This window comes from Salarias fasciatus, chromosome 7, assembly GCF_902148845.1.
Source record: "Salarias fasciatus chromosome 7, fSalaFa1.1, whole genome shotgun sequence".
Classification (NCBI taxonomy): domain Eukaryota; kingdom Metazoa; phylum Chordata; class Actinopteri; order Blenniiformes; family Blenniidae; genus Salarias; species Salarias fasciatus.
In genome coordinates, this window is record NC_043751.1 from 20,867,477 (window position 1) to 20,893,325 (window position 25,849).

The 25,849-nt window shown below is 45.1% G+C and overlaps 2 protein-coding genes across 4 annotated transcripts in view; one reads left to right on the top strand and one right to left on the bottom strand.

Moving 5' to 3' along the window:
• The first annotated feature begins 2,142 nt into the window (after positions 1-2,142).
• lrrc10b (leucine rich repeat containing 10B) lies at positions 2,143-3,487 on the top strand. The gene has a single exon (XM_030095911.1). It carries the CDS (start codon positions 2,264-2,266, stop codon positions 3,485-3,487), a length of 1,224 nt encoding a protein of 407 aa, XP_029951771.1. The 5' UTR covers positions 2,143-2,263.
• Positions 3,488-21,249: 17,762 nt separating this feature from the next.
• The window catches only part of syt7a (synaptotagmin VIIa), a 78,468-nt gene continuing 73,868 nt past the window's right edge, over positions 21,250-25,849 (bottom strand). For all 3 annotated transcript variants that reach the window (XM_030095738.1, XM_030095737.1, XM_030095736.1), the window contains 4 exons: positions 24,956-25,125; positions 24,489-24,603; positions 23,648-23,847; positions 21,250-22,399 (listed from right to left, as the gene is read on the bottom strand). In XM_030095738.1, the coding sequence (XP_029951598.1) occupies positions 22,295-22,399; positions 23,648-23,847; positions 24,489-24,603; positions 24,956-25,125 (590 nt within the window). In that variant the 3' untranslated portion in view covers positions 21,250-22,294. The remainder of the gene's footprint in view (positions 22,400-23,647; positions 23,848-24,488; positions 24,604-24,955; positions 25,126-25,849) is intronic.

The following is a 25,849-nucleotide window of genomic DNA, read 5'->3' on the forward strand; positions in this document are numbered from 1 at the left end:
TTCATCCAGAAATATATGAGATAATGCAACAGTTTTACTCTCCCTGAGAAATTTTAATACGACTTATTATTGACTTGTACTTGATGTGGGATGAAATGCAAATATTGCTAACTGTAGTTATAAACTGACCATCAGTGAAAATATGTGCATGTTATTGTTTTAACTTTTTGTTTGTATGTATGCTGCACGTGCTGGCTGTGTCATGCATTGCTTAATTTGCATTCAACAGAGTCACCTCTGCAGTCACATCCCATCTCCGCCCGGGGTCACCGTCCGCGCGTCTGTCTCCTTCTGATTGTGCACTGTGTCATTTCAGGGTCATTTCAATGCGATGCAGAAATTTGCAAATCAGCTCTTTTGGTCCTCAGCATATCAGACAGGATTATCCTCAAGCAGCGGGCCGCCTGCCTCCCTGTTTGTCCTCTTCTTCTGCCACAGCTCATCAGGCTGACAGAAGAGCTGCACATCTGACCCCAGCAGCTTTTGCCGGCGTTTCTCCAGTATCACAACCAGAAAAACACGCTGTCAATCAGACAACCTGTTTAATCTTCACATGTGTTTGATAATCTCTGGGGAAGAATGGCTTACATAGGGTTACCCAGACAAAACTCTGAAATACTGTTTATTGACTGTTTCCATTTTTGGAGGCTCTGAACTTTTCAGCTGCACTCCAGGGCTGTTAATGATGTCTTTTCTATTTGCATGCATTTTATTTGATGACTAAAAGTTTGTTGTTTGCTAATTTTAATTTCACATTCATACCATAAATCATCAGTTACGATCAATCATATTAAGCTGTCATCTCACTCTATTTAAATGGACCTGTAAACATTTGGTGAGGCGCTTGTCTGAATTACTGATACTGATGTGCACTAAAGACGCTTCTAGATCAAATAATGATTATTGCTCTTTTATTGGTGTTAAGATTTTATGGAGGAAGTGTTCAGAGCTTTACTAAAGGAAATTACCAATCAGAGATGTTATGACAGGGTGAGATTTGCTAGAAAGAAAGGATCTCTCATGATCTCATGATAACTGATGCTGCAAGGGACAGTTTGTCTCACCCCAACAATAAATGTAGAAAGAATGTTAGATGCCTTGTATTTTCAATATAAAATAGATTATGGTCAGACCCTGAGGAATTTTATAGCAATTTCTTATTAACTTTGCAACTAGCACACAAATTAGACTTTTAGATAGCTTTGCATGGTTTTCTGTCTGCATTTTATCATTATTTTCATCTGAATTATTACTAAAACGCCAAGTTTTGAAGCTTTGTGTGTCTGTAATTAACGTCATATTATATTGTTCTTAATTACTCTCAATAAACAGAAATAGCAGCTATGTGTATCTCATCTCAAGTTTAGTTTATTTTAGCTTTAGGCAAAAAACAAACAAAACAAAAAAAAAACCTAAACTCAAAGTGTTCATCATCACTTTTTAAAATAATTTCACACACACACACACACACGGGCCACCATGTGATGTGATGCCCCTGTGTGTTCCGGTTTCAGAGGGAGGCAGTAAACCTTCATCCTGATGGAGACAAGCGGCCAACATGAGCAGCACCGCTGCACTTTCCACCTTCTCTCCCTCGTGGATTTTAACTCTGGTTTTAAAGGGGAGCAGCTGCATTAACTCGTGGACACACTTCCATTAACTGTTTTTTTTTTCTTTCTTTCTTTTTTTTTTTTTTTCATTCTGCCGCCGGCCAGGTCACATCGAGCCGCGCGCGCACTGCTGGGCTCGAACCTGAACACCCGACAGGAAGAGTGGCGGTAAACTGACTTTAACTTTTTCTCTATAAAGTAAACGGATCACGTGGCAGGTGCTCCCAAAGTTACGTATCTTTTTTTTATTTTTTTTTTTTTTTGGAGGAAGTTAGAGAGGGTAAGCATAGCAACAATTACATTTCAGCTCAAAATTAAGCTGTACTTTGACTCACAGCAAGTCTATTATTATTATTATTACTATTATTATTACTACTATTACTATTACTACTACTACTATCATTACTATTACTCCACAGCTGGTTAGACTTTCCCCACTCAGGCTTGTGCAGATGAAGGGAAGCAGAGACACTTGACGGAGCGCTGCTGCGTGGCTGCTGGACTGTGCATTGATCATGGTGCTCTCCGCAGCCAGTGGGTTGAACCACGAAACAACCGCGGCTCCCGGGCTCGGGGTTAACTTGTCACAGACACTGCCTCATCAAATGACTCTGTCCTGACTCAAGCCGGAGTCAGAGGCTGCGGGCTGCTTCATGGGCAACTCTTCTAGGAAGGGAGAGGGAGACGAAGGGGAGGAAGGCGAGGGCAAGGACGGCGAGGATCCAGAAGAAGTGCAAGAGACGAAGAAGGAAGTCGAGCAGGAAGTAGAGGAAGAGCTTCCACTGGGGGTGGAGGAGTTGCTGGAAAGCGGGGATCCCGTGTTGGACTTGAGTTACCGCAAGTTTAAGCGCTTGCCCGCTCGTGTCTGTGGACTGATGCATCTGGAGAAGCTGTATGTTTGCGGGAACAGCCTGCGCACGCTGCCAGACGCCGTCGCCGAGCTGCAGGGTCTGCGGACCCTCGCCCTCGACTTCAACAAAATGGAAGACGTGCCGCCGGCCGTCTGTCAGCTCACCAACCTCACCCGCCTGTACCTGGGAAGCAACCGGCTGATGAGCCTCCCGCCCGAGCTGAGGAACCTGCAGAGTCTGCGCTGCCTGTGGATCGAGAGCAACTACTTCCAGAGGTTTCCGCGGGAGCTGTACGACCTGCCCCACCTCAAGTCCCTGCAGATTGGGGACAACCGGCTGAAGACGCTGCCCCCTGACCTCTGGCGCATGGAGGCTCTGAGAGGACTGTGGCTCTACGGGAACCGCTTCAGCACCTTCCCCAAAGTCCTGCTGCGCATGGAGTCATTGGAGATTTTAGATCTGGACCGCAACAAGATATCAGAGTTCCCCAGCCTGAAGCGCCTCAAGGCGCTTCGTCTGTTCTCCTATGACCACAACCCAGTTGAGGAGCCTCCTAAAGTGGGCGAGGAGGTGCTGGTGGTCGGGGAAGGGGCGGCAGAGTTCCTGGAGGCGCGCGAGGCCAGGAAAGAGAGACTGAGAAAGGCCGCGGAGAAAGAGGCGGAGGAGCTGGCTTTGGCGGGAGAGGAGCCGGTCATTCACGGCATCCTGAAGAACAGCGGCTCCAACTCCAAGCAAGCAGCAAACGGAGTGACCACGGACGACACGGAGGTCAAAGAGGAGGAGCCTCTGGTGCGGGAGGATGAGGACGAGGGCGGGGCCGTGGAGCCGCCCGTCACAGACTATGATGGAGCCGAGCTGGAATATGAGGAAGAGGGGGTCGAATACGAGACGGAGGAGCTGATATGCGAGGGCGAGGTGTTTGAATATGAGGGAGAAGATCTGGAGTATGAGGTTTCGCAGATGGACTATGAGTATGAGGACAGGGAGGAGCTGGGAGACTTGGGGACGCAGGGTGAAAGGGCCTGAACGTCCCCTCAGTGATCCACATGATCTGCTGGCAGGTGGATGCTGGGAAATTCAAGTTAGATTTGAGTTTTGTTTCGTTTTGTTTCTCTTTTTCAAAGAAGCTGACAGAGCCGACTCTTTTCGCTGAGCTGCTAATCTGTTGTTAACTGTGAAAATAGACGAGCGCGGGCATTATAACACCTGTGACATCTCAGTCAGCTGTGAACAGGCCGAGATCAGAGCAGGACTCAGATGGACTGTGTGGGTTTGTGTACAACATGTACGAGTAGTGTTGAACTCAGTGTACCCTGTCCACAAAGCTTTCCATTAACAAATTAATCAAGCCTATTATATCAGTGACACTCATTTCTGGGGAAACTATGTCTTATTTATTAATAAAAGTTACTGTTTACTTGACTGGAAACTTGTGTTTCCACTGCTATTGGTTTCTGTTTTGTGTGTGTGTGTGTTTTTTTTTTTTTTAATCAAACCAAGGCCATGAGCACATGTAGATGGGTGTATTGAATTTAGATCCACAAAATATTTATGACATGTTAAATACAAACCTCCCGGCAGTCTTGTAACAGTCTGAGCCAAGCAGGAGCAAAAGACAAGCGGGGAATATCGGGGCTGAAGAGCTGTGATGCCTCACCATAAAAGGTAAGTCCACCCAGAGTCTCCAAGCATTAAATAGACTCATTCAAATAAAAAAAAAGAAGAGAGTGAAAGAAATCAGGCTCAACATTTTTACATTCAAATCTGCAGGCTCCTGCAGGTCAGAGAACCGGGTCCACCATGACCTCTGCATACTCCTTTTTGTCAGTAACTACACCTTTTTCTGTCTCCGTCTCGAACGTGAGGCAGACCAGGCCCTTGTACTCCTCTCATCTCTGCACTCATTATTCATGCGGGGCTTGTGTGTAACCAAATCTTCTTTCCCCCCACGTATCTTTTTCTCACATCTCATTGAAAGAGTGAAATATTCATCCCGTCGCTGAAATATTAATGCCTGCGCTCGGGTGGCTGCACGCCGGGGCGACCAGTTGCAGAACTGACTCAAACTTATTATGAGTGAACTATAGCGTTTAAACTTCACTGACAGAAGTATTCAATAAATCACGTGTTCAATCACTAGTTTTTCCAACTTTTATTGAAATTTTGTCCAATTGTTCTTATTTTTATGGACGCTTCAGACTAATCCAGAGGGTCAGCATGCTCACAGTGATACTTTTAACATGCTAAAATTGAGCTGTTTTTCTGGCTGACACTGACCAGCTGGTTTAAAGGGAGGTTGCGCCCTGGACTGGTCACCACTCCAAACACAGAGAGACAACCCTGCACACTCACTCACACTCACAGACAATTCCAAATAAACAAATTCTTCCAATGCTTGCATTTGGAACTGTGGGTGATATGCAGAGGGCTCATATAAAGGTCATATGCGCGGAGGGAGAACATGCAACTTCCACTCAGAAAGCCCTCCATGAGGTGAGAGTTGAAACTGCTGTACCGCAAAGCCAGGGCAGTTAAATTACATCCTCAGGAGCCTCTCTGGAAATGGGGCAAAAGTTTTACTGTTGCGTATATCTAGAGAGCTAATTACAGATGATGTATTATCTACTCTGCTGACACCGACAAGCTCTGCTGATCTTTGGTGAGGTTCATCGTTTGTTTTGACAGTACGGACTGTAATTGCAGAACCTGTGTGGTTTGTGGGCCCACGGTCGGTTCACCACCGCCGAACTGTTTTAACTGCAGTGTAAGACACCCAATGGAAAATCAGCTGCCCTCCTCCTCCTCCTCCTCCTCCTCCTCCTCCTCCTCCTCGGCCCTGCTGCCCATCCCAGAGCTGTGGGTGGTAGAACAGTTTGACACGCCGCAGACGTCCACGGGAATCAGCCTCTCACTCTGACCGAGTGTAATTATTTTGCTCATTAGTTTACACTCTTCTCATTCTCTGTAGGTCAGTGGCAGGGAGGGGGTCAGAGACGATATGCATCATCTCTCGCAGTCTATCTTTGGATTTGACTGAATTCACTTCACACAGCTGCCTGGCAGGCTGCTTTTTCAGCTCGCACAACAAACACAATCGGCTGTTGCGAAACAGCACAAAACGAGTGGATAAAGCATTGAAAATATGCTTCAAATGATATGATCAGTCTGTTTTTATTCCATCAAAACTACATTATCAATAAAGAAAGTACTGAGAGGAGCTTAAAAAAACAGACTTAGTTTGATTCATTTAAGATTAACGTTCAATGCTTTCCTTGTTAAACTGACTTTAACATGCTGTCACTGTGTTGCTCCACTGTCGGAGGGGAATCAGGATTTAAATTTTCTGCTCCTCTAACGTGCATGTCAATAAAGGAGGACAAAGTCTAACTTTGTCTTATATATAGATTTATCATTTGTGTTATGCGTGGCCTGATTGGATTTGCTACACGTGTTGCTGGAGTTTGACCACCGTCGAAAGTATCGAACATGCTCGCTCCTGATCAGATCAGAGGGTGCATCAGGAAATGCTTTGCTGACTGAAGCACTATGAGTGTACCCTGCATGCTCCCCAAAACATGACTAAAACAATACCAATCTCCTCCGATCACAGCTGTAAACTGAACTTTTAAAGCTATAAGAATATTCAGTCGTTCCTCCGACCGTGCTTCCGCTTAATGCTCTGCTTTTAATGTGAGGTGGAGTCAGGCGGGCGCTCTGGAAGATCACACAGAATGATGTTAACGTTAATGTTGCAGGATTATCACAGTGAAAATCTGTTCGGGGTTCGGTACTAAACTGCATGGGTCAAAAGGAGCGACGGCACCTCGTGCGAGTCCCGAGTCTTCGACAAGAATGGCAGCTCAGTGCCGGCGTGACTCACTGCCCTCCAACCCGGAGGAGCAGCCACTCACGCTTTTACTCACGGCTCAAATATTTTGACAGCATGAAGGAAGTGGGGGTGAATGACTCCACCTGCAGACAGCTTTCAGTCTGATGAGGGTGAACCTGCAAATCAGTGAAAGCTGTTGAAACGAAACACGACTGAATACAAACACTAACGATGATGCTTTGGGGCTGACTTTGAAACAAATGTTTAATCGAAGGTCAAACCGATACAGACAGCATACAATCAGACAGCTGCTGCGTTGGCATGAGTCCTCTTCTACCACAGTGTGTCTGGTCCTCCTCATCATGTTAAACATGTTGGAAAGAGTTTTGTCATTTTTCTCCGGTCATTTCTGCAGCCCGGAGCACGTATGTTGACACAGACTCATTCTCATGCAAGGCCCTGATGCTAAAGTTGTTCCGATCCCAATAACCTTCACTGCTGCGTCAGTGATCTCTGGGTCTGCGAGCGTTTCCGTCTGCCGTTCAGCTCTGGATCTCAGTGTTAGTGCAGCTCCCAGTGGAGAGAAGAGATGCTTACTAGAAAAATAAAAACATTTCCATTCACACTGTGTAAGGCCGTCCCTCAGTCCAGACTGCACCCTCAAATTCTTTCATTTTTCTTTTCTGTCAATAAAAGTAATCAGTATGTACTGTTTTTCAATGTTCCATACAAGTGAAAGCAAAAATGCCCCAAATCAAACACACATCCTTAACATTTTAATTAAATGTAAGCATGTGAGAAATCAGAAAATACTTTTAGTGTAAAAACATCACTGTGTCAACACAGCAACACTTTTGAAGAATACTCACCATCAGTTCTTTGTGGTTTTGTTAAAAGTAAATGTCTGTTCCAGTTTGAGGTTTACAGTAGCAGCTTCCACCACTGCCTGAGTCACTGCGAGTGTTTTTAATCTCATGTGTGACTTTCCTGCTGCTAAAGTTCGACGCGCCAGCTGTGAAATGTACGTTTTCTGTATGCGAGGAGGAGGCTCATTTTAAATCCACGCAGGTGACTTCAATCATTTTGGCTGATGAGCTCTTTCAGTTCTCTGCAGGAGCGAACAAACCGCGTTTGACTGGCGTCTCACTGATTTTCCCGCTGCACCTGTCACGGAAATCAAATCTGCATAATTGGACATTCTCAGCCAAGATTTGTACTTTTCTTTGAAAGCACAACTTTTAATATAGAAAAGAGAAATAAAGCCAATATGTTGAGTTGTCTCTGTAGTTGCACCCAGGGGTGATCAGTTCTGTCCTAACAGGGCTGGACGGCTAAAATGAAATATAAAGACTATAAATATGAATATAAAGAAAGTAACACAATGCTGTGTGTGTGAGAAAAGAGAAGTTCAGAGTAAGCACTTTCCCGAGGTGAAGGAATGAATGTTTTATATTTATCATGAATAGAAATGACCCCAGGAAGGAAATTGCCACCAAAGAGGGAAGATTACTCCCCGGACGCGGCTGTAGCCGCAGGTTGTTTGTTCTCCTGTCTGACTTGTGTAGGCTGTGAAGGTAAACAGGTTTCAGCTGGCAGAAGATTCAACACAAAGGCAGTAATCAAGTTCAGGAGTGAAACAGTTGGAACGCATGTCCTGTTACCGAGGCTTTAAAAGCGTTTGCTGTGGCATTCATATCATACTCATTTCTGTGCATATATTGTTTGCTCAGGCTGTCCTTAAGGTTAAAAGAAAACAAAAGAATGTAAATCTTGCTTAAAAGCCTTGAGATTATACATGTGTAAACACAGACGGAGTTGTGTTTTGGGGGTTAATGCTGCAGCGGTGAATAATGTTCAGTCTGCTTTTGTTGTCATTCACACAGCATCCCGGTCATTTTCTGCAGGCTGTAATAACACCAAACACAGGCTGCTGCACACAAGTAATACCTGGAGATCTGTGACTCACAATCTTATTGTTCTCCGCAGCCCCACAAACTCGCCAGACGACCTGAGGCCTGTGTGCATTTCAAAGCATTATAAAGCGGAGTTTTAACAGTGTTTCCATACAATCAAGCAAACGCAGTGAAGATAATGGGCGCAGAGAGAGAAGGAGAAGGCCCAGGATGCCTCTACCTACATAATAAACATTTTATCCGCACCAGCGGACTTTAAGGAGGATTTCTAAGTTACAGGAAGGAAGTTTAATGTGTGGATTCCTCACATCCGACTAAAACAGTGACTTCTAATGTAAGATTTTTAGGTCGACTGAGGAAAGACTGAAACTCCACAGCGAGTGCACATTTTGAAAATAATGATTTATTAAATCGCATGAAGATCATTTTTCTGAAACTGAGGAGTTAAATAGCAAATATTTGAGTCTGTTCTGTGTAAAATTAGAAGGAAATGTACTGTGACAAGATTAAATCTCCCAATTATGACATTTCATTACTTTTTTTGAACCAACTCTGAATCCATTTTGAGTTGTGATTTATTAGTAAGTCATTAATTTAATCATAACTATACTTTCTTGAGTTGGGTTTGTTCAAGTTTGTTTTGAATAAACTGACAGTGGCTGAAGCTGGAGGCTGTGATGTGTTTCTGCACTTTGGATGCATGTGTGCGGCTGTGTGTGAACTCCCTCTTACGTCTCCAGACTCCCAGCCCTGACAGTTCCTCCACGTGTCCACTGGATGGCATTGTGATCTCGCGCTGGCCCCGATCTGAGACGAGGTTATATAAAAATGATGGATGGCTTGAAATTTGCATGACATCTTGATAAAAATGTCCATCTGAGACAGAGAGTTATCATCAGACACTGTTAAGCTGCAGAAGATGTCTGAGCAACAACTTCACTCCCACACGCTCATCTCACGGCTCAGTTTGGTCTGAGGATTAAAAACACATCTTGAGCTGGACTCAAGAGTCTTTATTTTTTGGTTAAAGATACACACAGATAATTTTTTTTAACAAATGAAAAACAAAATTGTCACTTTTCTCCTTTTATCTCACACAATAGCTGCTTTGTGCTGCAGATCCCACGTACAGTCTGAACACTTCAAGCATGATCTTCTTCTATTTCTATTATTAGAAGGGATTCTGAATTACAGTCTAACAGGGTTTTTTTTTTCCATGACAGGCTGCTTGCTTCACTAAATCCACCCCAGCATAAGCCAGATCATTTCCCCACCGTCCCCTTAATTCTCACCTCCCATTTCTCCTCTTTCCATCTCATTTCTGTGGACTCACACTGCTTCCTCACCTCTGTCACATCACTTCTTGCTCCTTTCCCTTCCTCCATCTGCCCGGCGCTGGCAGTTGGCGGAGCCTGTCTTTACCAAGCTGTTGCTTGTGCCGCCGTTCCACAGCCCTTCTCGCTTGACGTGCTGTCGTGCCAGGGCTGGAACTGTTCATTATCTTCTCCAAAAAAAAAAAAAAATAACTACAGGGAGACGCCTGCATCATTGAAACTGACAGTCTCATTTCCTGCTTCTTTTCTCTTTAAACACAATGTGAACATTATTGGCGTTTCTAATTCGGAAAGCAGAGGGATCCATGGAGCTGGAGAAGACCAGAGGCCTATTTCCATTCCAGTCAGTCGGCTCCAGATGATTTCCCTTATTAGTGCAACTTCAGGCTGAGAGTCAGAGAAGAGGAATTGATCAGTGGAAGCATCTGCTTAACTCTGTTTGAAATGAAAAAGCTGGGGACTCTCAGATCTCCTCAGATTGGTTCCTCCCTGCAATACAGCAGAGTGTTTATTCTGCATCTGCAAGATTCATATGCATCCTGAACGCTTGCTCACCAAACTGATGACAGCACTGGCAAGAAAGCAGAAACACTCCTGCACCCTTTTCTTTTTTTTTTTTTTTTTTTTTGCAACAGTTTGCACTCGGCATAACGAGACCTGGACGACCAACGGGGCTCAGAAGACAAAATGCAGCGGTTCTAAAAATAGATAAGAGGTGATGCAAGCGAGGGTCTCCCGTCGAGATGCGCCTGGCTCGCCTGCAGCCGTCTGTTTGAGTTCAGGGAGGGACTAAAAGCTCGGCCCCGAGTCTGCAGGGGCCTCGGCTGGCACCGCGCTCCTCTCTGCTCCTGATAGTCTGGAGCTCGGGGAGGAGAATCTCACTGGTTTCTCTGTCAGTTCAATAACCTGTTTCTCTGCCTGTCATGGAACGGCGTGGGTTTAATGTTTGGAGACATAAAGAGACAGCCCAGGCGCTAAGACCCTTCTTTGTGCGCCGGGTCTCAAAGGTGCTCTCTCTCTGCTTCACTGTTCTGAGGCTTATCTCCTCCCCGCTTTCCCTTTTGACTTCTTTACTTAATAGGCAAATCTGGCAAGCACAGTTTGGACTGAGTGGCATTGTCATCTTTTTCCATTTGTGAAATTTTAGGCAGCTTTGACGCGTGTAATGCTGCGGAGGCAGGCGGCGACGAGAAGACGACGGTTTAGACCTGAAAGCAGACATAGATTGTGACGTATAGCAAGGCCGACAAGGCTATTCAGTGAAAACTGATAGAAAATAATCATTTTACCATCATTTTGAGGCTGTTTGCATCACATGAATTAAACATGAAATAAAGCTGTTGGCCTGACAAGCAAAAATGTCACTCGTAAAACTGAGTGTACCTACATACAACTCAGTCAATAATGAAAAAAATCCTCCTCCTGTGTGAAGACAGGTCTTTTGGAACATGTGACTCATTTACCTCAGTGCTGACTAATGTGTTACTCAGAGCAGAAGCTTTCCTCTATACATTTTTAATTGCTCTTGAAGGCAAAAACAACCTTTGCAAATTGCTGCCTCTCTCAGTAAACGGTGGTACATGTTAAACTGGAGTCATTACAGCTGGTAATGAGTAATGTCACAGTTTGATTACACTCCATGTGTGTCTGATTTACATGTAAAGACACCCGAAGACACGTGGCATTAAATATGAGAGCGGCTCACGTTCAGACATGTTACCATTTATCTTTTTTTAAAATCTTGCTGCTTATGTTGACAGGCACTTTTTACATTTTGACACATTTTAAACATTTCCAGTGTCAACATGACCGCAATGCTCTTCCGTCAAAAATTTGGTGAGCAGCAGTGGTTTTTAATATGAATGTGACGGAAATCAATACAAACTATAAATTCAGCTCAGATTCAGTCCAGTTTACTTCCGAGTGTGAAACAAAGTGTGAGAGTCGTGGAGGTCCAGCCTCCCCGGCCTGGAGGAATGTGACCGACCTGCTGACAGATCAGATCTGAGCCGATCCGGCTTCTCGAACTGGAACTTGAACTGTGGACCTGACTTGATTGCACAACATGAGCGTGTGACTGAACTCTGGTCTCCGTGGCTGAATGGGATCACGGTTCCAGGTTAGACAACAGAACACAAGTCGACCTGATAAATTTTCTGTCAAAATGAGCTGGAAGAAAAACTGGAAAACCCAATATCTTTAACAGTTTAAAACTATACTGCTGCGCAGCAGTTTTCTGGAGTCGCAGTGCTTTATCAGCACACTTATATTTTCCCAGGAAGAATACTGATGTTCCTGTATTACCATAATTAACATGCACTAACTGAACTGCACAGTCAAAGCTAGTGGGATCGTCTCATTAGTTCTGTAAGTTTATTGTTTTTCATGACGATAATGACAATAAAAAAAGAATCATAATTTTGTGTAATCCATTCATTAATAGCCTCATTTCATTTAGGACCATGAATCTTTCACTCCATGGTGGCGCTATATGGAAAACACCTCTTTACTGATTTATTGGCTGTTAATCTATTTCATGGTGGATCAAAGAGACACTGGTTGTATAATCCTGACTTGCACTAGTTCTCTAACTTATGTTAAAGCACAGAGTTTCTCAGTCTTTTATCATCCGGAAAATCTCTTTACTGAGGCTTAACGAGTCTGTTGGATGAAAGGTGAGGAAAGGTTAGTGTGTAGACTTATCCTGCAAATCAGTACTCTTTAAAAAGTCGGCTTGGATTCCCAATTAGTATCCGGAGAGCTACGGGGTCAGAACACCAGGCGTGTTTCAAGCAAAAGTAGAGCAGTCCTCAAAAGAAGGCTGTGAACATGGAAATTGTGTTGCTGTTTTGATTTTGTTGTAGGCTACAGGTACCTTCGTTTTGTTTGTTCATGGTTTTGGTTGTAAATGCTTGTGTAATAGTATATTTTTCTATGTTTATGTTTTCTTCATCAAATGAGTAAAAACTGAAAGAAGATGGGACAATAACTGTGTCCTTCAGGGCTTTTCATTCTTTAAAAAGAAGCAAACTACTTGAAAAAAACACCAGAGATCTGGCTGAAAAGGAAGTAGATAATAAGAATGATAGAGCATCAAACATTAGAAACAGGATGGAAGTTGGTGCCTTGAAGAACTGAAATTACCACTAGAAATTCTTGTCAAAATCTCAATTTTAACTTTGTATTATGATCGAGTACATCTTGTACTTTTTCCTGAAGTGAAATGTAGTTGTGTGGAGCGACACACAGTGACTCCCCCAGAGAACCCAAGAGATGAAACTCAATAAAGAGGCCAATGAATCTCCGAACGCAGGTGTAGTAAAAATTATTCTTTAATATGGAACAAAATCAGAGCTCAGCTCCAAGGCTCCGTCCACCCAACACACTCTGTAACACTGATGGGTGGAGGAGAACGAGAAAATCAACCGGTAAGATCACAGTCCGCTCGGCCAAAAAACAGGAGAGGCGGAAAAAAAAACATGGAACGCAAAACCAAAGAGCTACTGGGCTTCGCCCTGAGACGCCCTCGCCTCCCTCGCCGACCCCGGATGTGACCGCGGGGACACACCTCTCTGCGTCCTCCCAGGGCTCTCCCACCTCCTTCAACAGTCTCGCCCTTAAAGGAAGGTCAGCGGCTCGTGAAACCAGTCGGCGAGCCGCCGACTCCCAGGCGGAGGCCGGCTAAGGCGGCGGGCCGGAGGAGCAGAGGGGCGTATCTGAAGGTCCGTGTAAGCAAGCGGACCACGGAGTCCTCAGAGGGACGTGAACGGGACGACGTTCAGCCCCTCTGCCGTCTGACTCCCGGCCCACGAGAACTCTAATCCACTGGAAATGTTGAGATTCGGAATGGAATGTTTGAAGTTTCTGAGGAAATGAGACGAGGCCCCGGAGGGAGGGGACGTCCGCGGCGAGCGCCCAGTAAGAACCCGTCACTATACTAATACAGGGACATCAACAAAAGTACTACACAGATATGTACAGAGCAACCAAGCAACACATTGGAATACCGAGTAATAAATCTGGAGTGGGAAAGGGGAGGTAATAATAATCCACTACAAATGCACATATCCCACTACGATTCCATGTAGTTGGTCCGATCTTTAAGGCTATTCACTTGCTCTTGCTACAAACGGGCAGCAGTGAAGCCACCACAACATAGATTTGATTCACACGTCTGTGCTTGACTTTTGAAAATGGCTGCTTTGTGATTCTGCGCGCTGAGCTGACAGCTACCCTTCTCCTCCTCCGCCTCCTCCTCCTCCTCGGAGAGGAAATGATGATGAGCATAAAGATATGGCAGGAGATGGGCGGCATGGATCCCTTCTTGTTTTGTTTTTTTGTTTTTTTTGTGCCAAGTCGTTCTCTGGTCCACAGAGCTCTGGAGACGAAGCAAAGGTGCTCCCCGGCGGCGTGCGCGGTGATGGATGAGGGATGCTAATAAGCTAAGAACTGGGAATGGATGAGGAAGCATGGATTACTGTGAAATTAGACTCTGTTGGTGTATGCATTAAGAGACTGAATGGGAGAGAAAATGAAGAATCGGGCGGAGGAAGTGGAAATCTATACTCGGTGGAGGGTATAAATGAAGCGTTGTAATGAAGAAACGGAAAACTGAGCGAGCGAGAGAGAGAGAGAGAGAGAGAGAGAAAGAGAGAGAGCATCTGCCAGCTTCAGCAAACACAGTCATCCCGCACCTTAACACACACTGCGTCACATGACAAACTACATCAGAGAGGGGGAGGGGGGAGGAGGAGGAGGGAGGCACTGCACAGAGAGCACTAGCACTACCATGGACGGACACACACCTAGAAACACGCACACGCACACACACTACTGCACAGGGTCCCGGTCTGCGTTCCACTGCACTCTCCTGGCTGCCAGAACCTCGCTGTGTCTCGTCGAAGAGAAAAAAAACAAACAAAACAAAAAAAACAACAAACGAACCGATTAACAAACGAACGGGACGGAAAGAAGAACAACACATAGTTTGGATCCCACTGGCTATAATAAAAAAATAAACCAGAAACGAAACCTAGAATATAAAAATAGCCAGTGGCACCGGGTTTTACAGAAAGCATCTTTTTTCTCAATAACTGGCTTTTGAACAGCTCTACGCTTTTTCTTTTAGTCTACCAAGTATATACTATTAACCTTACCAGGCAGCTAAAATCTATACAGTACTGTCATTTTTCATATATTTATAGATATTTATACACTATACAAAGTTGGCAAAAATACATAAAGAAATACATTAAATTAGATTGTACACATCACAATTGTGTGTTTTAAGTTAGAGCACTCTTTGTGGAAGAGGTGGGCCACGACAAGTCGAGAAGGAGGTGAAGAAAACAGGAGTGTTACCCTTGACATCCCACAATGCAAAAAAAAAAAAAAAAAAAAAAAAAAAAGAAGGTCTCCATTGCACTGGGTAAGTAATATTTCGGAGTATGGCGTTAGATCAGTTCAGTGTATTGCTTCTTACCTACCTGATTAAACATGTCCACATTATGGCAAGTGTTAGAGGCCGCTCTAACTGCATCACAGAGTCTATTTACAACTGGCGAGCAAAGAAAAACACACAAAGTCTGAATGATCTGGCTTTCAGGGAAATTTTTATTTTTGGCATATCTGTGCACTTTGTGATGCCCCGCGGGAGTCCCTCTAAAGGATTGCATTACAAACACGAAGGCAGGACTGCGTCCACCGTCCCTCCTGCAGGAGGCTGCTGGGAGAATCTGCTGTATCGCATCGCGTCTGTGGCAGAGACGGTCCTAAACGTAATGTGAAACTGATAATCTCCATCCCTGCACCGAGCGCAGGCCCGACCAGATACATAAGGCTATGGCATGAGGAAAATAGGCAAGTGGGCGATACTGACACCTGCGGTGTAAATAACTGGACTGCAGCCCTGTCCATTTCTCGTCTATATCAAGACGCAGTGGGCTGAATAAATGTCTGTCACCAAGGCACAGGGCACATTTCAGACATTTCAAGGTCCATATATTTTTAATTATTAATTTTTTTTTTCATTAGCTCCATCATATGGCAGTTTAGAATCAGGATTTTGCTTTAATCCTGGGCTTTTCTTGAAGGAGTTTTCTTTATAAATATCTGACTGAGCCCATTATACAGCGAGTTCACGTCAGTCGGTTGTGCTTAATCACGACTTTAACCCCCCGGAATAAGAGGCTGAATCACAAGCATGCAAATCACCTATCCAGGGCCAGACGGATGGTTTATGTCCCTGGACTTGGAATCCACCCGGTCCTCCATACATGCCCGGCCGCATGTATGGCCTCCACCAGAGCAATAATGACTCCAAATTCAATGAGCAAGGCATCATCAGTGTCAGTACAGGGCCAATCCCGTCTAACACAATGGCATTACAGTAAATCCCCAAGCCCATAAGCAGACAGGGGGGGGGCAGACGTAATGCCAAATGAGTGGAGCCGAGCGGCTCCGCAGAGAGGTGAACAGTCTTTCACACAGCCAGGGAGCATTCGATTTCTGATGCATGTAATAAAACACACACAAACACACACACAAAAAAAAAAGTTTTATGGCATAAGTAACGCTGGCTACCATTTATCACACAGTCAATTTCCTGGAGGTGTAGGCGGGCGGTAGGAAGGGGGGGGGGTATGTGGCAGTGTTGCTACAGTGGGCCTGGGATGTGTCGGGTATCACTCCCTCTCCTTGTTTCTCTTGCCCTGACCACACGACAACTCCAAAAAAATTCAGCGGACATCAAAAGCCCTTATTCAAGAAGGGCAGGTAAAATCAGCGTCAGCGTCATCAACATCACCACTGTTATTCATGAATATCACCGTTTTCTTCATCAGTTCAAGTGACAAATGAAAACTCGGCGTACAACAAATGTTAATTTTTCACCAGCGATATTTACAGAAAGTTTTCCAAAAACAGAAAGGAGATTCTTCTCACGGTTTTCGTAAAGAAATAAACCAAAAACACAAGAACACCAAGCACACACACACACACACATACACACCGACCAACAGTCAAATGTGAACAAAAAAGAAAGAAAAAAAAAATAAAATTATTACTCATTATTGTTTTTCATATTCACTTTGTCACTATTCAAATAACACTCACTTGAACCCTGATTGAGAGAAGTCACACCGGTTTTTCACCAGATGCTTAAAACAATTGAGAGGATGAGTTGAGTCGGGGGGAGGCGAGGTCTGTCTGGACAGGAGACGCACACAAACACACACACGCACACACACACACCGACCAGACGAACGGCAGAGGTGACCGGCCACGGCCTCTGGGCTCGTTTCAGCCGTCAGAGCGTGATTCAGCAGAATAAAACTTCAGCTGCAGTCACCTCCAAGATGAGATTACCACAGCCCGATTTTAATCCACACACACACACACACCTCAAGTTCTCCAAGACCTTAAACAGAAAGCAGCCTTAATCTAATATCGCAAAAACTACAGAAAGTAGGCAGCTTTCCAACAGAGATGCCCATCTTCAGAAAAGCCTGATCCATTAAAGGAAACAGCTGCCGAGGAATACAGAGGAGAGAGAGAGGGATCATGACAAGGACAAAGAATATCAGAAGAATATCTCGCTAATCCCCTCGCAATCAGGTGTGACCCCTTCAGCCAATAAAACTTTAAGTTATTTAGAAAGTAAACAGGAGGCAGAGCTGCTGGTGACAATGATAAATTGGGGGTGCACGCCCAAGAATAAACCTCTCAGATTATACAGGAGTTCAAGGATGAAACATGAATGTCGCTTCTCCAAGCTGATAACAAAATCTTATCTATGAGACATAGCGGCAAAGCATCTGCCGGAATCCAAAGAAATGATCTTTTAAATTAGCGTCTTATGAATGCTGCGACGTGGTGAAAGGTTTAACTTCCCAGTGGGAAAAAAATGCATCTGAATGCAGTCAAACAGAGAGATTGACGTCAGCCTGCGCTGCGGCGGATCAAGTTAAAAGTTCATTTAATATCCCATTTCAGATGATATATCTCTGAACTCTGTCAGCAGCAGTCAGACAGATGCTTGTTTGTTCATATGAATTGAGACTCTTCCACCTGATATCTATCCCAGCTGCCAGACGCATGAAAGGAGCAGTAACATCACAATCCAAGCTAAAAGTCACATTATCAAATGTTTGGTGTTAGAACTAAAATCAAAAGTCTCAGTTTAATGCTCATGGTTTAATGCACTGCTGATTCTGAGTTTCCGTTAGCATGAAGATGTCCTGTTATTAAATGTACAGGAAACTGGATTGAATCGCCCTTCAGACAAAACTAGAAATAAAACACCTCAGCACAATTTACTTAACATGAACGTTTCTAGATTTCTTATTTTGTCGTAAAACTGTGAGCGTTGCTTCGAGCACTAATCGTCCACACCTGCACCGGGGAGCGAACGCAATGAAGACAGGCAGAACTGAGGCCCAACGCGGCGACAGCTGACACGCCGAGAGGAGACGAGAAGAGAGGAGAACTCTTGACTGGGAGCATCTGCATGGCTGCCATGTTGTATTCATGAGCTCCAGCTTGTTGAAGGTCATCACCGGGAAATGTTGGCGCCGACAGAACGCAGCAAGTTTGAAGGTGCGAGACAGGTGGCGTTATAATAAAACTGGGATTTGGAAATTGTTTTTTTTTTTTTCTCTCTCTCTCTCCTTTAAACTGTTTGGCTCTGAGCTTTAAATTCATTTTAATAGTGTCGCTGCTCCAGCGCTGGCAGCCAGAACGTAATGTACTTATTTCATGGACTGTACAGATTTCTGGGTGATTTATACGGCGCTGCGATACGCCGGGCTTTCCACAGTAAATAACTCATGCAAGCACATAAATTATACAAGGAGAAATTAGATTTTTCTTGCCGTTTGCTAAACTTCACAGACTTTAATTTTAACATTAATACCAAGATGGAGGCTGAACAAATCTTATTACCTACTGATATACTACTTAAGGCTCATAAGGTTGTTTGTTTGGCTGCACAGATCATTCTTCTCAAGCAAAATACATCGGTATGTGTATATTTCACAAGGATTTTGAGCTCAGAGGGCATACTTATTTTTAGTTTTATACTTGTCTCAGTGAACAAAAATAGAATTGTAAACAATCTGTGATAAATCCATGATAAATCATGAAATATTTTCCATTTTGTGAGTTGACAAGGTTTCAAAAGCCCAGTTTGCAGCAGTGTAAATGGTTTGTTTATTGACTTTTAGATTAAGGTAGAGCAAGATACTTTATGGATGTAATACTTTTTTTTTTCTTCCGGTTATTGTTGTTTTTACGAATCCAGAGATAAAAGTGAGAATGTGAAGCCCAAGGTAACATTAGCATTATTTTCTGGCATTTCACAACTCCAGTTATTTGAGTGACCTCTCCTATTTTCTCCAAATGGTCGTACAAACGCGGCGCCCGCAAATTATTTGATGAAAAAACACTCATAGCACAAAATATCAAGTACGCATTCTATTCCCATCCAGTGAGAAGCGTGTCTGTGTATCTTAGTGCTCCAAAGCTGAATCCTGCAGCCTCTGAAGCTCTGCTCTACCTTCCACCATCAGCGGCTTCACGCTGTGGCTCGTGTTGCTAAAAATAAAACCGTTCCCAAGTTTGCAGGGTCATCAGTGACTAAGCCCGGCAGACCCCAGAAAGCATGGCGATTTATCGCTGTTTATGCGATATGGAGTCTTCAGGGGAGACAACGGTAAACGCACAGTGACTCGCTGCCTGCATGTGAGGTTTTCACAGCTTCCACAGACTCCTGTGGATTATTTCTAATTTTTGAATGAGGGGCTTTCACTCCTCTACGTGTCTACATGGTTGCTAACGAGAGCGCTCCACGTTTGGTAATAAGCTTAGCGTGCATTACTTCAGCAAATAGCGAGTCCCCCAGGTCCGGAGGAGCAGATATTGCTCCGTTTTGACCACCTAATGGGAGCGTAATGTGCTGTGACACCGCAGGCAGTGGCTGTCAAAACAGTGGGCCCTGTTCCACAGCTGGCCAATTGTTCTGAAGGGCGCTGGACTGGATCGCCGCATCGCAGCGGCCGGCACCGAGGCTCGCACGAAACCCGCCGCCCGGACCAGCTTACGTACACAGACACTGGGAGGGGAGCGCTGCAGTGCAGATTAAACCGCGGCGGCATGTGTTGATCAGGTTATCCTCGGCGTAAATCGAAACAGGCACGGAAAAGCACCGGATACCATCAAATTATTTCACGATAAAAGAGCAAACGAAACCAACTGCGGCGCCCGAAGCATTTCGACGGGACGACGGTTCGACTGAACCACAAATCCCCCGTGAAGAGAGGCTGTCAAGTCTCAACCAAGCACAAGTAAATGATTATATTTATTCACTAACAGGTGGAATCTCATTTAAAAAGAAAACAAGAAGCCATGCAAAATGATGAACAGCTAAAAGGATTACGCTTCACAGGACTTTCTGAATGTTAAGCGACAGACAGACAGCCACAGTACAGTAAGGATGTCTAATGGCTGACGGTTTTCCTGTGGCGGGCTTACGACTGTTTTATTTACGTTGTAGAAATTTCCAAGCTGAGCCGAATGTGCTTGACAAGCAGGGCAGCTACCAGTCCGCTCTATGACGCTCTCAAGCACTCAGCCAAGAGATAATGTCTAATCTGCTCCTCCAGTATCTCACGGTGGCAGATCGGGCCATCATCTAATATCGCACCCATTGTCTGTGATACACAGTCCCTGTGAACTCAGAGAGCATGGTTTCTGTCAACTTCTCTCTTCCGCGCCGAGGCCAAAATGCACATCGGCCTCGACGCTGCTCGACGTGGCAGAGTCGCAGAGCAGCGGATAGCATTTATCTGCTGTATTTCAGACAGCAATCACACACACACACACGCATCCAGGAAACAAATGAAGAACAAGGATGAGAGCCCCACATCCTCAAGTGTCCTCCACTTCATTTCCAAGCCCTGAAATCACAGAGCAGACGTCGCCCAGCCCCAAACGGCGGCTCACCCTCTCAGGTACTCCTCCCTTGATTTCCACCGGCACTGTAATCATCCTCAAAACTATGGTCATTATTATTGTTATTACATTTTCAAAAAGTGCAGATAGAACCTCCCCGTGCCCTCGGTCGGGAGGGCGGGGCAGTAGAGGAATGGGGAAACAATGGCAGTAAGAAGAGTAAGAAGAGCGCAGGATAAGAAAGAGAAAAGAGAAGAAGATATTTGCCGAGTTTGAGTTGTGTTGCTCCTGTAAACACACACACACACACACACACACACACACACACACACGTGACCGCACACACACACACTCGCACAAAAACAGGCAGGCAGAACAAACGCTGCACTCGCACAGTCGAAACTGACCTCCATTAGCACAGAACAAGAGCACAGGGCAGCACAGAGAATTCAGAGCATCAATAAACAGAGAGCGGCTTGTGCGCACGCAGGAATGCATGTGCACAAACCTTTAGCTTCCACTCTCATCTTAACATTGTTGGAAGGTTTTAAAATTAGTTTCCTCGGTTGGTGATGCTGTGAAAAATGACATCATCGTATCTTGTGGGGAAAATGTTTGTTTACTTGTTTGGTTTGTTTTTTTTTTTTCACATCTTCTTTTTTCTCTCTCCATGCCAGGGCTTTTCTGTCTGGAAAAATTAGGAGCAATCCATTTCATAAGTTTATTGTGTCCCGGCTTTCCCAGCTTTGGAAAGTTCAGTTTATCTTTTTTTTTTTTTTTTTCCTTTAAATCTCTATTTTTTTTTTTTTTTGTTGGAGCTACAGCACAGCACCCACAGCACACAGATGACAAGAAGGAGAGACCCAGAAAAAGAAGGAAGAGGGTTAATTCACTCACATTGTGCCAGCGGAAGAGAAGAGGAGGGGGGAAGAAGGGAAAAAAAAAAAAAAAAAAGGAAGAAGAAGAGCAAAGAGAAGAAAAAAAGAGCAGGGAGAAAACAGCTGTATCAATAATTCTATCTTGAGCTCAGCTGGTTTCATCACAAACAAGTATTGATTGCTTTCGACAACTTGAGCTGAACATTAAACCTCTTTTGAGTAAAAAAGGACAAAAGACAGAAAACGAGGACGAGAATATTGCACACTTGAGACAAATGACAAGGACGGGGAGACAAACTGGAGGGGTGAGAAGCAGACAGACAGGCAATGGAGAAGGTACATATACTAATCGAGTGTATACGGGGAGTTCTGCCAATCTAAATGCCTAATATATCAATATGTATATGTACATACAGTACATACAGTCTAGTCTCGTGTACCTGGAGTAATCATACAGTGGGAGTAAATGAGTTCAGGTCGTCACGGATGGTTTTTTTCTGTGATACCACAAGACTGGGCACCTGGAGTGGATCGGGCGCCGCAGTGTCGTACAAAACTAAAGAATCGATGTTGGGGCTGATTACCAGACCTCCACAGGCAAAGTGCATAAGGACAGACAGACAAACGGACAGTCAGAAACAGGGGAGCCATTGGCAACGCGGCGAGACAGAGCTCAAGACACGCTGCATGAGAGGAGGGAACAGAAGAGGGGAAAAAAAAAAAAAAAAGAAATCGGAGAGGATTTGAGATCTTGAAAGGAAAAGGAGAAAAGAGTTTAAAGGTTTAAGAGAGCAGATGGCTAATTGTACCCGTGTTTCGCAGCCTGGCAGCAAGTCAGTCTTGTGCATAAGGACGGGAGGGGGAGGAGGCGCGGGAGCAGGAGGGGGGGAGGAGGATACGGAACGGGCCATGGAGGAAGCTGGGTGGTGCGATCAGGCCTTCAGAGCGTGCCACTGGGCGACGTTAGTGCGTGGCCGAGCGAGCATGTCCTTCCAGTGCTTTACCTCCGCTGGTCCACTCTTCCACGATAGGTAGATCTGAGAAAGGAGAGGAGAGAATAGCAGCGGAGGATCATGTTCCAGCCCTCAAAACGAATCTCAGATAAGGAAAAGTGTCTTCAGCATTTAGTTCTGGTTATAGCTTTTGCCATTCAGGGATTTGAAAGATCAACAATACACACATCGAACACACCTGTAAGACTAGACGTGCCGCTCCTGTGTTCCTCCACCTTGCTTATCTCTTTTCATGTTTTTCTTGTCTCTGCTTTGACGATGACAACACACAGACCTGGTTGACAAGCCCGTAACTACCTACTGGATCGGTCTACCTAAAGCGGAGGCGCTGGATGTGTCTGACAACTGCCGCGGAACGCGCGACACCTCCATCACGACGGCGCTCCGCTCGCTGCTGTCACCGCAGCGGAGCGGCAACCGACTGGAAAGTGGTGAAATGAAGCGAGCAGGTGGATCTCGCCGCTCTCACCAGCAGCATCGCTGATGGATTTAAAACACATTTTCTACCGTTGCCTTATATAATAAAAGCTATTTCTTGGCTTGAGCCACAAAGTTTGGATGATTTCAACCGTGTCCAAGAAATATTCAAGCATATCACTTGACTTCAAAACTGAGAATTATTGTTTTGGATTTTTTTTTTTTTTAACGCTTTGGTTTTTCTTCGGTTAAATGAAGTAAATCTAATGTTTAAGTTGGTGAATGTTAAAGGTGCTGGGAGGCAGACTGTGGTACCTTTAGTCAGAGCGAGCAAGCTGTTAACACTGTTTTCAGTTTTTATGCTCAGCTGCGTGAACCATCTGCTGGTTTTACAGCTGACACACACGAGTGCGCCTTCACATGTGAAACCTCCCGGCGCGTCTCGGGTAAGAGTGACAGTTTTCCATCAGGTAATACTGGAAGCTTTCTGATAGGCTTTCACGTTCAATCAGTAATCAGGACGCCGAACCCAAACAAAACAAGAACCGTAGCTCCTGGAAGTGATGGCGCCGCCACCGCAGAGGGTCTGTTTTAAGGTTGAGTCTTTCTGGAGTTACAGGAGGAAACGGAGGGGTTTCATCATGCATGTATACGTACAAGGCCTGTGGATGTTTGGAATAAATTCTCAAGCCAGCTAAAGAGAAATAATACTGACTTGGAGGCGAAAGGTCACCAAATACTGGCCTTCTCTCTTTTCAATTTGTTATGTGATTTAAAAATATCAATACTTCTATTTCTGAAGGCGTTCTTTCCTTCACAGCCGGCCTCGCGTATCTGCACAGCGCCGTGCTTTACCTTGCCGATGACGTCGTTGCGGCTGAGTCTGTCTTTGTCCATGACGGTGATGATGATGGTGGTCTCCCTCAGCACGTGGGCGGGCACATCGAAGGGGAAGGACTCGTTGAAGACGGGGTTCAGACAGCGCTTCATCGTCACCGTCTTCTTCTTCTCCACGCGCTTGTCCTTGTGCATCAGCCACACCTTCACGTAGGGATCTGCGGCACGGACGCAGAGTGCAGCGGTTCACGCCAGGGATGCACGCGGAGGGCGAGTTTTAGGGTCACGCTGGCAATTACCCTATTAATTGTTAAAGTCAAGGAAGGCAGCAGGGAAGCAGACGCCTCGTTTGAGCTCAAGGTCAACTTATCCCCTGAGCTGGGAAACATACAAATGAGGAGGTATTTATGGAAATAGGGACTGGGAGTTGTACTACCAGTTCTGGAGCATTATCATACTCTGTTAAACTAACACACACCACTGCTACCACTGCAGGAGGCTGTAATTTCACACACCCAAAAAAAAAAAAAAAAAAAAATCGAGCCTCAGAAAGCTTTTCACAGCCAGGACTGGATACGCAGAAAACACGCTGTGACCGGACTGGGCTGACACAGATTTGGCTGCGAGGCTAAAGATCCTCACAGATACACGGAAGGAGAGAGGTCAATGGAGAGACGCTTGATGTAATGTCACCCCGCCGCCAATGGACGGCGGCCATTCTCTGCAGTCAATGAATGTTTGAACGCGGAGACGGAGTCAAGGGTGAAGCGGAGAGCTCCCAAATTCACCGAAACAGCTGGAGGCTGCGAGACGGGGTTTAGGAAAACACAAGGCTGAGCAAACGGAGAGGGATCTCTACCTGAGGTGCCCCCGATATCCATGGCTTTGAGATTGCGTGCTTTGATGATGTTCACAGTGATGGTGTTGGCAGTGGGATTATAGCAGAGGGACACCAGCAGGTCCCCTCGTCTCCCCTGGGAAAGACACACACACACACACACACACACACACAAATACAATGGAGTATGAATCACGCAGTCTAATATCAGATTTCATGAGGGAATATCAAACTCCGGATTACTCACTAGCTCGGTGTGTAATCTTACATCACTGCCCTTTCTGCTCTAACGCAGATGGTCCAGTGACCAGCCCGGCATCGCCCGCGGCGTTGCTCACCCGGAAATTACGTCAATCAAGCTCACGTGCCGAAAGTTGTCAACAAGTGTGTCACACATTTGTTTTAACCCAAAAAGTATGAACAACACTGGGAAGAAGAGGGCAGATCGGTCAGGGTTTCGGCCCGACCGCCATCCGCACGCCGCTTACGCTGCCATCACTGCAGGGCTTGAGCTCCTTCCAGAAGGTCTTTATCTGGCCCAGCTCCACCTTGTTCAGGGGGATTGACACCTCTCCGATGGGGTCATTCCTGCTGAAGCGGTCGTAGTCCAACACCTGAAGGTAGAGGGTGCGCTCTCTCACCTTCTCGTAAGGGAAGCCTGAAACAGACAGAAGCAGGAACTCACCGTGAGCTGAGCAGGGAATAGCAAAGTCACACAGAGTGAAAAGCATTTTCCTGACAGTACAGAGGCGGCGGTGTAATCTGCACCTTGCTAACAGGGATAAATTTGGCGAAGGCCAAAGTGCACTCCAAAAACTGCTTGGACCAGACAGCCCTCTGTGGGCTGACTGAGGGGGATCATTATCCTCCAGTCACAAACACCCATCTCATTCATTTTTCAAGAGCTTCCCACTATTGTTCTGAATTTGGAAAACGTTGGAGCCGTTTGAACGTTATTTTGCCTATCTGTCCGCTGCACTGTCGTCCAGCTAAAGCCTCCATAATGAAACCAATTCAGCCCGAACAGAGGTACCACTCCCCGTCTTCATGGCTGCAACAAAACGTCCTCAGTTCAAACCAGAAAACCTGTTTTTTTCAACTAAGGGTTTAATCACTACATATTAAATAATAAATTGATTTCACACCTTGTTTGTGAGTTTTCACATAACTCCCACAATGCTCTTTTTGTGCTAACAGCTTATTTTTGTTGTTACAAATACTAAGCTGTATAAACTTGTGAGCTTCCAGCATGTACTTATCCAAGAGTTATCAGAGAAAGCTGGGTCAGTCCTACTTACTGACACTTCAGTTTCGGATTTTTCTTACTTTAGGACGGAGCCACACTTGCTGTTTTTCAGCCTTTCTATTGTTTGTGTTAAGCG